The 18,169-nt window shown below is 38.6% G+C and overlaps 1 protein-coding gene across 1 annotated transcript in view; it reads left to right on the top strand.

Annotated features, from left to right (window-relative positions):
• The window catches only part of LOC110160762 (collagen alpha-3(VI) chain-like), a 128,792-nt gene that overhangs the window by 102,824 nt on the left and 7,799 nt on the right, over positions 1-18,169 (top strand). The window contains exons 5-12 of the mRNA XM_055150374.1: positions 9,448-10,041; positions 10,603-11,229; positions 11,693-12,271; positions 12,902-13,510; positions 14,310-14,531; positions 15,613-16,215; positions 16,483-17,088; positions 17,539-18,142. Coding sequence (XP_055006349.1) covers positions 9,448-10,041; positions 10,603-11,229; positions 11,693-12,271; positions 12,902-13,510; positions 14,310-14,531; positions 15,613-16,215; positions 16,483-17,088; positions 17,539-18,142 — 4,444 coding nt within the window. The remainder of the gene's footprint in view (positions 1-9,447; positions 10,042-10,602; positions 11,230-11,692; positions 12,272-12,901; positions 13,511-14,309; positions 14,532-15,612; positions 16,216-16,482; positions 17,089-17,538; positions 18,143-18,169) is intronic.

The raw sequence follows: 18,169 nt of genomic DNA, 5'->3' as shown, positions 1-18,169 counted from the left end.
ATGGAACATTTTTAAAATAACTGTCTGGTTAAAAGGGAAAGAAAGACTATTTGCTTTGGCAACAACAGTTAGTCCAAACTAACATTCTGACTAACAGCACATTCTAGTTGAAACCTCCAGTAATGGTCTTCGTCAGAGCATAAGGGCATTATGCCCTGACAAAGACCATCTTGCTGGTCGAAATGTGTTGGCATCCCTCGATATAATAAAGAACTCGGGTTTGTAACTTGATCCAAACCAAGACTAAACAAGAGCATATAAAATAGGACTAAACAAGAGCCAGGAGAAAGCTACCCACAAGCAGGTCATCATTTGTAGCTATACCACACACACACCACCACTGCTCTATGATAAATAAAATATGATAGAAACTAAACTGAACTAAAACAAAAAAATCTAAAATTCAGAAACAACTCTTATTTACATTTGCACTGTGTATCAGTATTATGGATTATCGACAATATGCAGCCTTGTACAATATGGTGCAGATTTGCGAATTATTCACAGATTATGATTTGTTATGGCTGAATGAATAAAGAGCATTGGCCTGCACTGTTGTATTTGGGTTTGTGTCTGTGTGGTCTTCTATAAATGGAGGTGTGAGGTCCAGCTGTGATCCTGGTTTTATAGTTCCTGCTTCTATCTCCATCAATGCAATCTGACACTGCCTTAAATAGAACACATGTATTTGCAAACATGCACAGACACATTGGACAGGCTATATACAGTATATGGGTCAATCCGGCAGAGGGAATGTAAACAGCAATCAGTTACTAACACAGGTCTTATCTTGCAGCATACACAAACACATGTAATCAAAACATCGTTCTGTAACAATGACCAGTTCAAGCTCAACCATCCTTCCCCAAACAAAATTGAAACCTCAAACTTTTTTTTCTTATTTCCTAAGCTGCTTATTCAAACTTGCTGACTTTGCCATTTTGTGACCAGAGTTGTTGCCTGGAGTATGTTGGTTAGCTCTACAGTTGTTGTGAATTATACTGGCTAATGTTGCGTGACAGATGGCTATCCTTCAAGCTTGCTTTTTATGTGGTATATTTGCATGCATACTGAATTTATAGCTCATCATTGGGGAACACAGATCTACTGATATACTGTATGTATATGGTGGGATGTCCATCAGTTTCCATGGTGACACAATGCACACATTAGCAAACACTGCCAAAAAGTTAAAATACTCTGAAACAAGAAAAAATACTGATTGGATTTAAATGATTTTCAACAAAATGCAAGTCAGCGCAAATCAACTCTCCTGTTGTAGTTCCAGCTAAGTCAAAACTTTATGTCAGATTGTGTTAAAACAAATCTCAGAATAGTTTAACTTGAGTTAGAGAGCTTTAGTATCAGTGTGGTATAAAGATGATATTTATGGCCTTGACTTCAATCTTTACTATTCAGTATTGTGATGTTTTTGGACAAATCTACACGGCGACAAGTTAAACTTACTCTACTTTTTTGTTTGAAATATTTACAGACTTTCCATCCAAAAGTGTATCTGCAGTTGTTTACATTTTAAAGGTGCACTATGTAAACTTTCTTGTCTCCATGGAATGTTATTGCTTTGCCTGAAATGGCATTAAACTAATCTCTCCCTGGGGATACAAAAAGGTGATGCCAGGTCAAAGCTATGGAGAAAACCCTGTATGAATGCAATTTTTACTGCAATAAAGCACATGCGATTGAATAAATACAAGATAACTTTAATGCCCTACTGTGGCACATTCCAGACAAAGCAATATCATCTCCATGGAGACAAGCAGGTGGCAGACTCACCCACCAGAAAAGTTAAATAGTGCACCTTTGTTTGAACAAATAGCTACTACATTATAGTAACTACATTGACTTCAAAAAAGTGCTTGCATATTTGTTTATGATTTAAAAAAAGTAGTTTCCAGCTGACTCTGAAGTAAACAATTCACATAAGCGTTGTCAGTGACCTTTTGCTGTTTGCCTCTGAAATCCTAAAAATCTCTAAAAACAGCATACTTCCCCTGCGTGTTTTGTTTTATTTCTTGCCTTAATTGCGCCTTCACATTGTTTTGGCTGAGCACACATAGACGGCGCTTGTCTGTAGTGGTCAGAGGAAGCCGTGGTGTTGACACATGGACCAAAACCTCACAAACTTTGCACAAGTGGCTTTTGGGTGACCTGAAATCACTCACTCCGAGTCAGAAGTGTAAACATCTGCTGCCCAGCCTCAGGACTATGGAGCTCCTAAGATGAAGTCAGACACCTGGGCTTGCCAGATGTGATGCTATCTCTGATCAAAGTGTGTTTTTTAAATAAGGGTTGCAAAATCAGCCCGTATACTATCCATATTGTATGAATCTGTACTGTAATAATAATCAGAATTTGACTCATTCTTCTCATTCTCATTCAACATTCTCATTTAATGTGGACCATTTGAGTGAAAGCAATGACATCTCCATGAGAACAAGTATACTGCAGATCCTCAGCCAGAACGTTTACATGCAACCTTAAATTATAGACATGTAAAGGTAGAAGGTAATACAAGTGTGAAATTAGATCTTGAGGGATCTTGATTAGATCTAGAGAGACTATGTCTCTCGGCTGGCCTGGGAATGCCTTGGGGTTCCCCCGGAGAAGCTGGAAGATGTGTCTGGGGTGAAGGAAGTCTGGGAGTCCCTGCTTAGACTGCTGCCCCCACAACGCGTCCTCGGATAAGTGGAAGAAAATGGATGGATGGATGAATTAGATCTTGAGAATAACCATGTCAAAAATGACAAAACAGAAATTTAGTACAGAGAATATAAAAGGAAGTCATCCTTATATATTGTGCAGAGGTTTTAATAATTGAGACTTATTTCTAAATGTGCTTATCTGGCCCACCCTATAGCTACCCTGCTAGTGAGAAAAGTGCTTGTTTATGCAACTTTGTCATTTAGGAAGTCTGCATATGATGTCAAAAATGCATGTTAAAATATTGCACACATATTTGTTATTTCAACTTTGAGCATAATTAAGAAACACTGTATCTAATTGTCATCTCCTATTCTGATTCCCTACCTGATACCACTGTCTGAGCTGCATGAAGTGGGAGACTAAACATCTGCTGCCCAGCCTCTAGGGATGAGATTTCCTTAAGATGAAGGAAATTACGGATTCAGACCACCCCCCTTTTTAACCTAAACACACGAGGTCGCCAGATCTGATGCTAGGAAATTGGGAGTTGTTTATGTGTATCTATGGGGACAAGGAACATTCTGTTGATTTGATGTGGCACTGCTTTGACCCCGAATGCTGACAAAGCTAAAGCCATTTTTTACACCTGTTCTTCATAGTGAATTTGAAAGAGTTATATTTATGACCATACGCTGCAGCTTTGATCCAAAACTATCTGATCCTTGCATTCCTAACTTTGGGAAAATGTCTTTGAACTTTGGCTAACACTCATCACTTCTGGTATTATCACGAAATTTAACAAGAGATTTATTTTACAGTTTGTAAATGTCCACCTTATCCAGTGGCCAGAGCAGTGTGCCTTTCAAAGACATTCAGTCATTTCTTTCGGACATTTCTTTGTATACCTGCTCAATGTAGTGTGTGCTTATCCTTTGTTTCCACTAGAGGGTGATTGCATTGATGGAAGTGATTGATTCTAAAATTAAATATGCTATAATCTTCATGCCAAACATATTCTCTGATGCTTATCACTGTATTTAACTTGCCTATCCATAAATCAAACTGTTTTATCCTTGGGCAAGACACTACACTCACTCTGGTGGTTGGACTGTAGGTGCAGTTTGGCCACCGCACTTTTGTACGTCCGACCCAGGGTGGTTGTTGTTAAAAAGTACCTTACTATAGTGTGGGGAAGGAGTGTGTTAATTTCTTGTGGTTCTGTTGGAAATATGTTGTGTGTCGTGAATTAAATGTTTCTATAGTATGACAAAAAGTGGTTTTATAAAAATGTTGCCGATTGTATAGTTAAGTAGTACATATTTTTCTTGTTTCCATGAAGATGTCCCACAGTATGGCATTAAACTTATCTATACTGAAGTGGGTTTGCCTCCCCACAGATTTGACCAATACAAAGACTATATATGTTTAATACTGTAGTGTGGAAAATTCCAAGCAAACCAATAATGGAGACAAGCATGTGGCAGACCCTTCTCCAAAGATGTTACATAGAGCATTAATTTATGAACAAAATACTGTTGTTTTCATGGGTCTTTTAAGGCCATGTACATTTATCACTGTTTATGAGTGTGAGAAGTTTGCCCTTTGCCAAATCATGCCTCACAGCTGGAATTTTGGCATCATTAAATGAGTTTATTTGCCTGGATTTTCCTTCTATAAATGTGTTGTACCCTTATTACAGTTACCCACACCTCTGCATCACATTGTGTCTGTGCATTTAAGTGAATTTAGAAAAAATATTATAGTCAGTGCAATAAATCATATATGTATTTGGGTGCTATGGTAACAAGCTACTGTCCATCAATGCACATTTCTCCAATCATAAATTACCAAGTGCATTCTGTACAAATGAGCTCACATTGTAAAAATCTTTATGCCTGTCCCACCCCTCATGCCCAAACTGGATTTTGTGAGGTGGAAAACGTAGTGGACGCCAAACAAAATGGATTAATAAAACATATTGGCAGAAACATTAACAGGTGTTCATCATTACCACTTCATAATACAGCATTAGCACTGGGAAATGCATTTCACTTCTGGACACACTGCATTGTACAGTAAACTGTACTGCACACTATAAACTTCTCCAAATGACACAATTTGTGGCACACACACATACATGCATTACATACCTGACTATATTAAGATTTAGGCCCTTGAACTCCCTTTATTACAGCACAAATTAGCATTTTGATATTCATTTTGCCAGCCCCCCCCCATCTCCATTAAATATTACGGTCCTATAATGTCCATGGAAACCATGATACTATCATACTACTGCAAAACTTTTGTACCTGTCAATATCACTTTATATGTTATATACGACACAGATTTGATGATGCTCATTATTGCTACAATAGCCCAATTAACAGATGATGTCACAACCTTAGACAAACAAATCAGCATGTTAGGACTGGAAATGAGGAGGTGGCTTTGAACAGTTTTGCTTTAGTGGGTGTCTGAACTTGGGTCTTATCTGTCTTTTACAGGTGTCTCTGTTGGTAAAGTGAGAGAAGATGCGGCACAGGGTCTTACTGCTCTGTGCCCTTCTGGGTTTACTGCTTATAGGACTCCCCCCAAACCTCAAAGCTCAGGATGGTAAGTATGGGCATCTAAAGCTGATAATTCTCATAATTTTGTCAGAGAAAGTGAATTTACTTATGGAAAAGTTATGTTTGTGGTTCAAAGGCATAGTAGGCAGAATTTGCAGTTAATGTATGTAAACAAAAATGCAATTCATTTTATTCTTCTATTATAGTTCAGCAGTAAAATGCCAAATGTTTTTGTATGATGTCTATATATGGTGATGTATATTTAAATTCAAACTTTCCTGAAACAAGTGATAGGTCATGTTGGAAAAAGCATTGTGTTTACATATATTCACATTTACATTTGAGGATATGGGCTGGGAAATAAAAAACAAACTCCTACATTTTGATTCAATGCAAAAATTCTGCATATTTTGCCTTTAGATTGCTTCGTTTTAAAATTGTGTCAGCATTTTTGAGATATATGCAAATAAAACATGTTTTCATTGGCTAAACCTACACTGAAAAATACTGTTGGTGTGTCAGTGTTGGAATTCCTTTGGAGAAAGCTAGCTTCACAAGCAGAAAACCAGGGTTACATTCAGTAACCTTGAGTTTTCTCTCCTGAAGATTGTGCACAAGGGCTCGGAGCTGATGTGTACTTTCTTGTGGACACCTCCTGGAGTATGGGAGAGGACAACTTTGAACATGTCCGCCATTTTTTACTCAGCTCGATTCGCGCCTTGCACCAAACTGGAGGGGACAATTTTAGGTTCGCTTTGGTGCAGTACAATAGCAAACCCAAGACTGAATTCAAGCTCAACACTTACACATCAACACAGGGGGCGCTGTCTCACATCCAGGCTATGTCCTACAATGGTGGGGGCACTCGGACTGGTCTTGGTTTGGACTTCTTGATCCGAGCTCATTTGACCAGCGCTTCAGGAAGTCGTGCATCCGATGGAGTTTCTCAGATGGTGGTGGTTTTGACAGATGGGAGGTCCCACGATGATGTCTCCGAATCAGCCCGGGTCCTAAAAATGGCCGACGTTAAAGTTTTTGCAGTGGGTGTACAAGATGCATTGGACTCAGAGCTAAAAGAGATGGCTAGCAAACCATATGACACTCATGTTTTTAGCGTAGACTCTTTCCTGGCATTAAAAGACATTATCCAGGATTTAGTGGTGGGGCTGTGCGGTGCAGTGACCCAAAGCAGGGTGGTCAATGAGGAGCCTGTGTCTGGAGGAGGGACAGGTAAAATGGGACCAGTGTCTGTGTACTAATGATCAGCATGTCCAGCATACGGGTGGACAAAACATTAACCCAGCCAGAAGTATTACGTAACACGAATAACCCCTCACTTTATTCACCCATAGAATTAACATAGCAGGTATAGGCTCATATGTAACAGCTGCAACTTTGGGATGTCAGGATCAATTGATTTTACACAATCAGTTTTGTTATTTGAGTCATTAGAACTGTATAAGGACAGTTAAGATAATGTAAAAATGCACTATGTAACTTTTTGGTCTGTCTTCCATGAACATGTTATTGCTTTGCCTGGAATGTTCCACAGTGTGGCATTAAACTTATCTTTTTCCATCTGTTGACTATGGAATATTCTAGGAATAGCAAAAACATGGAGGGTGGCAGATTTTCCACCATAAACATTGCACAATGCACCTTTAAACACTATCAGATATATGTAGTCAACAGTCCAAAAAGTAAGAAAAAGAGCAGAGGGCTTATTAATATATACAGTCTAGAGTTTTACATTTTTGGTCTGACTAAAGCTAGTAATAAACTTGATTTTCTAATGGACAGTTTGAATGAAAATGTATTGTATAAATAACGGCAAAAGTCTCTATTCGACATCATGGCATCCCTACTGCAAATGCATGCAGAGACAGCCACATTTGAAAAACATATTGTGTTTTTTATTTTCATAATAAGATAAACAATATTTCACATTGCAGATTTTCTTTTTCAAAACACTATAAAATAGATGCTCTGAAATCAGTGAGCATTTAACCACTGCTAACCACGCACCTTTTCTCTCATGTCTTGCATTTATATCTTTTTCTTTTTTGTCTTTTAGCCAGTTTATATTTGTGTAAATTGTGCCATATGTTTTTGAAAACAGTGATGAATCTGTCTCAAACATCTTTGACCTGCAGCTCACATACTCCAAATATGTGCTTACCCATGACCACACCAAAATATTATCTTGGATGTACATATGAACATGTCCAAAGTAGTATTTTGGTGAATATATTCACATATTTGAGTTATTGAAGCAGGAGGCTCCAAGGATGAGCACAGAGTCATGACTGGTCACTGAAGTTGATAACATGAGTCTGCATGGAACGGCTCAACTCAATAGAGATGGAACTGTGTCAAATAAGATAGATAGTTGTTTAATTAATTAACTTAATATCACACTATATCTTATCTGATAAAACTACCTACACCAATATGAAAATACTAAGTACTAAGTAAGTATTTTAATACTAAGTATTAAAATCATTAATTAGCATTGCTAATTACATTCAACTGCTTAGTCGCAGAACTGTTATCCCACATTGAAGATGTATCTCTCTCACTCTCTATCTAATATAGATAGATAGATATATATAGATATAGATGGATAGTAAAGCACAGTTCCCTCATTAGTTTAGCCTCATGCAGTATAATGTTTAAATGTGGTTTTAATGTGTTCACTTTGAATGTTAACACGTGAGCACGTGTATCTTTGTGTCTGCCTCACAGTTTTAACGCTTTCACAAGTTCCATTTTGTTTTGTCTTCTCTCTTTCTTCTTAAAGCACAAGACTCAGCCGACCTAGTTCTCTTAATTGATGGATCACAGAACGTTGGAGCTGCAAACTTCCCTTTTGTGCGTGATTTGGCTTTGAGAATCATTGAGCGCCTTGATGTGGCCAGAGACAAAATTCACGTGGCTTTGGCCCTTTACAACACCAGCCCTGAAATTAAGTTTTACCTGAATAGCTATGACAGCAAAGCCTCAGTCCTGGAAGCCGTGAAGGGGCTGTCTTTCCCGGGGGGTGATGAGTCTAACCTGGGCCTGGCTCTAGAGGAAGTGTCTGAAAATCTGCTGAGCTCAGATGCGGGCGGCCGGGCGGAGGACGGCGTACCGCAGATGTTAGTGGTGATCAGCGGAGGCTCTTCCACAGATGACACCGGAGTAGGGGACAGGGCTCTGAAAAGGGCAGGGGTCATTACATTTGCTGTGGCGATCGGTGACTCTGCCTCAGCTGATCTGGAAACGGTGGCCACAGACAGGAGTTTTGTTCTGTCCGCCCGAGATTTCAGAGCCGCTCCCGACCTGGGGGATCAGCTGTTGCCCTACCTTAACGGGGTTGTCCAGCGCAGTATTATTGTTCAGAATGAGTTCACAGAAGGTAGGTCACTTTTCTAAAGGATGGCTGTGGTACGGAAAAGATGGGTGCAACATCATCCTCAAAACTCTGTTGTGTTTTGAACATTTCAAACAAATAAAAATGCTTGTGCTATACCCTAAATTCATTCAGTGATTCTCACCAAGGGTCTCTTGCCTCCTTCTTCCTCTTTGAAATTTGGGCTAGCTTGTAGTTTTCAGGGGTTGTCGTTATGGATCATCTACATCCAAATTCTCCTAACCTGTGCATTCTTTTTTCTCAAATCAGCTAACCCCAATCCCCAAAAATCTTTGCCTTTGTCTGGACTTTTGCTCGGCAACTCTAAGCTCAATATCTTTTCAGGACTGTACAATGCAACTGCTACCTCTACGTACATTGCTAAATTATCTTAGTCTTTCCTCTCTTTGCTTGCAAAACTCCCAACAATGGCTGTTCATCTGATTTGTAATCCTGTTAACCTGCGCCACTCATAAAAAGAACAGAGGGTTTTTTACTCATTATAAGGAAAAGTTTTTATAAAGTATTACAATTATTAGCACCATCTTCTTTAATATCAAAATACATTTTTAGTGGTGTATTTTTGGCAACATGCAATATGAAAAGATTGATAAAAAAAAAAAAAAAAAGAAATTGGCAAAACATTGTCATATTCAATGTAACAAGCCAGTTCCTCTTTTTGGACTTGATGAAAAAAATTGGAACAGCTAATTCAAGCCATAATTCACAGAGATGGCTCATCTCAATGGGCTACCCTTAAAAAACAGTTTTAATTTTCTTCACCAAATGGCTTAAAAGTATAACATTTTCTTTTCTTTTCAGCCTTGGCTGTTGGACAAAGAGACATAATTTTCCTCCTTGACACCACTATGGGTGCCACCCTGCTCAACGCCACCCGTGACTTCATTCGGCGTTTTGTCAGCTCCATGCCCATTGGTCCAGACCAAGTCCAGGTCGGTATCGCCCAATTCAGCACCAACACCCGAATCGAGATGGACTTGAACACCCATGGGTCCCGGGACGCTTTGGTGGCTGCACTGGGACGTTTAAGAACGAGACCTGGCCAAACCGTCAACATAGGAGCAGCGTTGGATTTTGTGAGGACAAACATGATTAGACCAGACAAAGGCAGTCGTCTTCGCCAAGGGGTGCCCCAACTTGTTCTGCTCATGACCACAAAAAGATCCAGTGATAGTGTGGATGAGGCAGCCAGAGCACTCCAGCAAATGGGGGTTTTAACTCTGGCAGCTGGGTCAAAAGCAGCCGATGAAGAGGAGCTGAAGAGAATTGCTTTCACTGACAGTGTTGCGTTTATGCTGAGGGATTTCCGTGTCCTGTTGAGAAATCCAAGAATCATTACGGATACTCTTTCGTCTCTGTCTGGGACTGTTGTGACAGAGGGACCCACAGAGACAAGTAAGGCTATATTTATTTTTTTATGTTTTCAGTGTCATTATTACATCTTTGTGCAGGAGCTCAGTTGATTGATATCCCCATTTTTGCTCTAATATAGCACATTTACACAGTAATTATTTATTACTATGTACTGTCTGTATCAAATAAATGAAAAGAATAGATAGACAGATATCATTGACTTGTTCATCAAAATTACTTCAGGATAACTGGCAAAAACATCAGTAATATTATAAAGTAAGTAGCTGCCAGTAGAGTAAAATCTCAAAAATGTGTATAGAAAATTTTACAAAAAAAAACAACAACCAACAAGCAAACAAACAAAGAAACAAACCAAAAAAACCCAACAACAAGCACTCCATCCTTTTAGAAAAGTTAAAAACCCTTTTTTATTGCGTCTTGGCTAATAACAAAAGAAAAAAAGATACATTTTGGCCAATATACTAATAGCTTTAATCAGAGCACAAGACTAAAAAAGAAACATTTGATAATGGGAATATTGATACTGGCTAAATGAATAAATGTTTGGTGTATGTAAATTAACTATATCTGTTTTTCTTTTAGTTGTGGAAATAACAACAGTGGAGACACGAAAAGTTGTCAGAGACTTTGTATTCCTGGTGGATGGCTCTAATTATGTTGGTGCCACTAACTTTCCTTACGTGCGGGACCTTATCATCAACATAGTAAACCAGCTGGATGTCCGTCCTGATAGAGTGCAAATTGGCCTCCTCCAATATGCAGAGGACCCTAAGATTGAATTCTACCTGAACAGCTACAGCAGCAGGGAGGATGTGGTGAATAAAATCAACCAACTCTCGCTGCTTGGAGGGTCTGTCCTTAACACTGGAAAAGCCTTGGACTATGCCCTCAAAAACATGTTTAAACCATCTACAGGGTCACGAAGGAGACAGGGCGTCCAACAAGTCTTGGTACTCATCACGGGTGGACCAACACAGGATTCAGTTAAAACTGTGGCTGATCAGATGGCTCTAGCGGGAGTGCTTACCTTCACTGTTGGTTCAGGGCAAGCTGATGTCAGTATGTTGAACAGCGTGGCCTTTGTTCCAGACCTGGCCTATCACGAGACCTACTTCTCAAATTTACCAGCCCTGTCAGAGCAAATGCTGACTAAACTGACAACAGTGGTTGGGGACACTAGTACAATTACAACATTCCCTGGAGAAATTGGTGAGTACATTTGTGATCTTATGTGAATTGTTTGTGTTTTAATTTTATAGATTTTTACCACCAGGGCTAACATGTATTAGTAAAAAATCCAGACAGAATCTAATTTAAAATATCCACCAATTCTACTTGTTTTAGTTCATACTATTTAAGTCTTTTTTTTCTTTTTACCATTGGAGAGAAATATTATTAAAGAAAGCAACAAAATCTCCTGCAAAATGCATTGAGATATACAGTTCTAAAGAATTGTAACAGTTCTATATTGTTTGATAATTTTTTGATATTTTTGTACATTTTTCTTTCATAGTGTGCATGGCTTTGGCAATCAAATTCTGTTTTTCTTTTAACTGTCTTTGTTGTTTATTTGTGCTTCAAGTTTCCAACAACCATGCAATGCCGAAAATGTTTTTAAAATTACACCTGTTAAATCAGCTGTCTTTTCTAATACATTTTTTTTTCCTTTCAGAGGGAAGAGATGTTGCCTTCCTTATTGATGGCACAGACAGTGTGCGGGCAGATTTCCCATACATCCAGGATTTTATCATTAAAGTCATTGAGCCACTTGAAGTAAGCGCTGACAAAGTTCGAATTGCCGTTGTCCAACACAGCGAAAAGCCACAAGCCACCTTTTACCTAAACACTTACCAGACCAAAGATGAAGTGGTACGAGCCATCAATAACATGAGAGTGGTTGGTGGTCGCAGTCTCAACACTGGCTCTGCTTTGGCATTCATGAAGAATACTGTGCTGTCTGAAAGGCAGGGAAGCAGAGCTGCACAGGGCGTACCACAATTCCTCATTGTACTGTCCGCGAGCAGGTCTAGAGACAGTGTGAAGGAGTCTGCGGGGGCACTAAAGACTGATGGAGTGGTGCCTTTTGGGGTCGGAGTAAAGGACGCAGACCCAAGGCAGATGGAGGCCATATCTCACAACCCTTCGTTCGCCTTCAAAGTGAAGGACTTTAGCGAGCTCAACACGGTGCCTGGAAGACTCAACACCTATGTGAACTTGCCCAAAGAGGAGCTGCAAGTCGTGCTACAGCAAGGTAAACAAATGTTTACATTACCTCTGGAATGGATGGTTAAGTATGGGGTAATATGGGTGTCTGTGAGATTATTTATTTGAGGTAACTATTTAATTATTATTAACTTATTCTTGACATTGTGAATGTCCAGAATGTGTCTGAATGTCTAGGCAACTTTTGATTGTCTAAAAGGGCCATATTAGAAATAAGAATTAAGCCACCTTCCAAATGTATGTAATATTCATTCACTGCACAGACTGTGGTGGTAAGATACTTCTGTAGCCCTGATGTAAGCTAACAGACATGTGGTTGCAAAGCTGTGTCAATGGCCTATATACCAATCCCAGTTGCTTACTTATCCATCATTTAATACATGCAAGGTAGGTGAGGTGTCTTGCTCAATGCACAGTATGTACTAATTAGAGCTGGGATTGAACCATTAACCTCTTTGTGGTTGAATGCTGCCCTTGTGCAAATTTGTGAAAAAAATCTTCAAACTGGAAATCCACTGACAACAGTCCATTATTAAGTCATAGAAACCCAATTACCTCATGCTAAAATATCCAATAAACCTCGCCTGTCCTCTTTGCCTTTCACAATACTTCTGTTCTCAACAATGTATGTATCTTTTGTATATTCTTTGTGTCTCAGTTCATACTAGCGATGCTGTTAAAAAAGATATTGTGTTCCTACTGGAAGGCTCTGATAACACAAGAAATGGCTTCCCACAAATACAGCAGTTTGTCAAAAGCATAGTGGAACGCTTGTCTATTGATGACGGCAAGGACAGAGTTGCTGTGGTCCAATATGCTGATACACCCACGGTAGAGTTCCACCTGTCTACATACAAAGATAAAAGTAATTTGATGGGTGCCATTGACAAACTAAGGCACAAAGGTGGAACAGATGTTAATAGCGGTGCGGCCATGCGTTTCACACGACTTATGGTTTTCACTTCCTCATGGGGTAGTAGGCGACTTGAAGGTGTGCCCCAGATTTTGGTTGTTCTGACTAGTCAACCATCTGATGATAATATCAAAACTCCGGCGTTTGCACTAAAAGAACATGAGATTATGGCTGTGGGTGTCGGAGTGGGAGATGCAGATCGGCCTGAACTGGAAGTCATTGCATTTAAACCCAATATGGTTTACATGGTGAATGACTATGGCATGCTGAGTCAAATCCAGTCACACGTTATCCCCACTCTAGACTTGAAAAAAGACACCAAGGAAGCATTGAATGGGATCTCTGACTTAGTAGGTAAGAAACTCATTTTGGCTTATATGTTGTTTAAGTTGCATTTTGCTGGCTTGGTTACAGAATGATTTTAATGTGTTTTTTGTTGTTTTGTTGTTGCTGCAAATGGGTTTGTGGGATTATTCAGATTTTTATATATGTATACATATTTGATAAATTGTTTTTCCTTGTATGTTTTTTCTTGGCAACTGTTTTAAACAATGCATTAAGCATCTTCTGGATTGTCTACAACAACAAACTTCATATTCTGAGCCTTCTCTTTGGTCTTGCAGGCCTCCTGTTTTCTGGCTGCTCTAGCCTTTCAATTTCTTCCCTTATACTATATTTGCTGTCCCTCTTCCTCTTGTACATGTCCAAACCATCTCAAACTTGCAATCTGTCTTTAGTTTGACATAACCTTTGACAATAAAACCAATTTTAGTTCCACTCTTTCACTATGAAGTGACAGTATCAAGAGATTTAAAGTCATGACACACCCTATGCATGATAATAGTTTTTTTTCAATATCCATCACATTTTTTTATGTAATCTTTTTTGATATCCAATCTGAAATCTGGGATATGATTTTCTTTTACATTGTCCATTTTAGCTCTACACCTTCACTTTAAATTGCCTTTACTACATGCATAGTGACATGCATGGTAATAAGTCTTCAGTACTATTCTTTTTTTTTTTTTTAATCTACTACACATCTTTCATATAAAAGATTGTTCTTAATAGCCAATCTGGAATCCGGGATATTCTCTTTTATGTTGTCCATTCCTAGAACTTGAAAACACATTTTTCTCGTTCTATATTATAGTTGACACAGGAGGTGATAGGAGAGACATAGTATTTTTGGTTGATGGTTCGGATGACTCCAGAAATGGCCTCCCAGCAATTCGTGAATTCATCCGACGAATGGTAGAGGATATAGAGGATGAAGTGATCCGTGTGGCTGTTGTACAATACAGCGATGACACCAAAGCTTGCTTCAATTTGAACTCTCACAAAACCAAAAGTGCCATTGTCTATGCTGTTAGAGGTCTACGACACAAGGGAGGGACATCACGAAATACTGGTTTGGCACTTAAGTTTGTCCATGATCATGTATTTACGCCTTTATCTGGAAGTAGGAAATTGGAAGGTGTTCCCCAAATTCTGATATTGCTCACTGGAGGCAAATCCAGGGATGACGTGTCACAAACAGCATTAAAATTAAAGCAAATGGGAGTCCTTATATTTGCCATTGGGATGAAGAACGCCCAGCAAGAGGAACTTGGTCTAATTGCTTCATTTCCCAAATCACTTTATAATTTTCCTGTGATTGGAGAGCTTTTGTCCGTTCAACCAGAAATAGCCACATTTATTCAAGATGAAGTTCATTCATTCACCCCAAATGGTAAGAAATGTGATTATATATATATATATATATATATATATATATATATATATATATATATATATATATATATATATATATATTCCACGTGATAATATATATATATTTCCACTTGCTCCATAAATCATCTTGGTTCCTTTTGCAACATTGCCTTAAGGACTTCAACTCAAGCATTTAAGAATGTCATCGCTAAGCTTTTCTTTCATCCAATGATGAACTCATCATTGTGTCTTCTAATTTTTTGAAGATATTTCTTCAGAATTGTTGATTTTACTTTATATCTTTCATTTTTGAAAGATGTGTCCTTCCTCATGGTCTTTTGTAAAATACATTAATCCGTTCTTTTACATTTTTGCACCTAAAAGGGCCACAGGTTTAGTTTTTATCCAATGATGATCACATCATTGTGTTTTCTTGATACTTTTACCTCTTATCTTTTGGTATCTATGAAAGATGGTTGCTGTGTTGAATAAATTGACTTAAATTTTAGTATCTGTTTTTGCACACTGCATTTCTATTTATTATCTTGCCCTTGCATTTTTACATTAACACTCACTGTTTCACTGTTTTTCATTTTGCTTTAGCATTCAGTGCTTGTAGTACTTGCTGAAAGTTGCAAATTTTCTTCATATTTATGCAGTATTGAAAACAGACAATTTTCTTAATATCTGTCTCAGCATTGTATGTATCTACCCCATACTTAAATTGTCTCCTATTCTTGCAGTTGAATTAGAGTCTGCTCAAAGAGACATTGTATTTTTGTTGGATGGCTCTGATGAAACTCTGGGCATGTTCCCAATGATGCAACATTTTGTTCAAAGTATGGTAGAGTCACTCAATGTCGGTGAGAATACCGACCGTGTGTCTGTGGTACAATACAGTGACCAACCAGAAACCGAAATCAATTTGAATACCTACTTTGACAAACAGGATGTTCTTGAGGCTGTCCAAAACATGATCCATATGGGAGGTGAAGGGAGAAGCACAGGGGCTGCTCTGGAATATGTGAAAAAAGATGTCTTTACCTCAACAATGGGAAGTAGAAATCAAGATGGTGTCCCACAAATACTGGTATTGTTGACTGGGGGTAAATCCAGTGATGATGTGACCAATGCTGCTGCTGCTCTAAAGCAAGAGAGAGTCATGCCATTTTGTGTGGGCACCAGAAATGCTGATATACTGGAGCTGCAGAATATTGCACATATACCATCATATACCTTCACTGTGCCTCAATTTGACACTGGCAGCACCCCCCAACAACTGGTGTCTTTGATTAAAAAAGTCCCACGGCAGCCAAGGCAAATTCCAGAGACTGTAATAAGATCAGGTAAGAACTGAAGTCCTCCACTTTACCTCTTTTTTAATTTTTAAAGAAAGGTTATAGTTTTCTTGAAAATGAATAGTTGCAACGAGAGTCTAGAAAAAGAAACCTTGCTTACAGAGAATTACTAATTGCTTAGAATTATGGCCTAACCAAGCTATAGCAGAAAGGTGAAAGATGTTGACTATGAGCCTCCATTGGATATTGTGTTCAACTATAATTTTATTCACTGTTTTCTGGCCTAACTGAACAACTTACTTTTGTGTGTCAAAGGTTCTCCAGATTTTCTGCTTCAGTCGATGCAGCGTGATTTTGTATTCTTACTGGACACTTCAGATGAAACACTCACTGAATTTGACTCAATGATTGGCTTTGTTAAGACCATTATCCAGAGTGTGAATGTGCAGAGGAACAATGATCGTGTTGCATTGGTTCAGTACAGCGCTGAGCCTTCAGTCAATTTTTACCTGAACTCTTACCAAACTTATGAAACTGTGACAGAGGCTTTGCATAATGTACGACACAAAGGTGGCAGAGCACGCAACACTGGCAAAGCAATTCAGTTTGTTAAAGATAATGTATTCACTTCCTCATCTGGGAGCAGACATCAAATGGCTGTTCCTCAAGTTTTGGTGCTTATAACTGGTGGAAGATCCAGTGATGATTTCAGAAATGCAGTTGCAAGTTTGAAAGCTATGGGAGTGATTGTATTCGTGTTGGGAACAAAGAAAGCAGATGTGCTGGAGATGCAGTCTGTTTCTCATAAGCCGGAATATGCATTGATTGCCACAGATCCAAGAGAGCTTTCAGGTATTGAGCAGCTCATAAAGTCCGCTACACAAAAGGTTGAAGCTTCTGCCATAAGACCACCTTCAATTGGTAAGACTATAGTGTACCAGAAATAGCATTCATGTGGTCCTCAATATGTTAGACACAAACAACTTTTAAAAGTAGATAGTCCGTTCAACATTGCATCAAAGTAATACAATTGTAACTGAAAACATAATTTCCACAAGATGAGAAGAAACACAAGATTAGGTCCATAAGCACAAAACTAGACAAGATTTTGACACCATATATAACAAATAAATGGTACAGTATTGTTCACGCATTTGACCTCACAATTTGGATTAATTTACTTTATATTTTTGCTGTCATAGTTGCATTGTTGACTCTGCTCTAAATGTGTATTTCAAACACATATTAACACGCCAGACACACACCAATGTTTGAAATCCTGCTTACCAACAAAAGCCATTTGAGAACTACATGAATTTGACAAAGTTATGCTGTGACGAAGAATGTTTTTAATTTATATTTTGTTCACAGATATTACAGATAACATAAAAAGAGATGTTTTGTTTCTTCTGGATGGTTCTGATGATTCTCGTGCAATGTTTGAAGACATAAAAGACTTTGTGAAATACATATTGCCAGAACTTAACATTGGTCCAAATGAAGACAGGGTAGCAGTGGTTCAGTTCAGTAATACAACGCAAACTGAGTTTGACTTTAACAAGTACTCCACATCGGATGATATTGGTAAAGCAGTGACAGCCCTAAAACACAAAAGGGGCTATCCTCATTATATTGGACAGGCACTCCAGCATGTAAAGGACAATATGCTTACAACTGGATCAGGAAGTAGAATTGATGAAGGTGTTCCACAGATACTTATACTAATATATGGAGGAAGATCCCAAGATGACATTCGGACACCAGCTAAAATGCTCAAAGAAACTGGTGTGATTTCAATTGCAATCGGGACCTCTGATGCAGACACCATTGAGCTGCAAACAATAGCTCATGAGCCTAAATATGCACTGTCTATTGATGACTATGAGGAGATTATTAGCATCAGACAACAGGTATTGTCTTTGATGAATGCGCACAGTGTCCAACCAATTGCTCCAACGAAAGTCATAGGTAAGATGTCTTATTAGAATAATTTTGGCCTACT

The sequence above is a fragment of the Boleophthalmus pectinirostris genome, unplaced genomic scaffold (genome assembly GCF_026225935.1).
Source record: "Boleophthalmus pectinirostris isolate CB_2022bp ecotype Guang Dong unplaced genomic scaffold, ASM2622593v1 HiC_scaffold_1, whole genome shotgun sequence".
NCBI classification, from domain to species: Eukaryota; Metazoa; Chordata; class Actinopteri; order Gobiiformes; family Gobiidae; genus Boleophthalmus; species Boleophthalmus pectinirostris.
The sequence above is the reverse complement of the archived record's forward strand: the minus strand, read 5'-3'. Positions and strand labels throughout refer to the sequence as shown.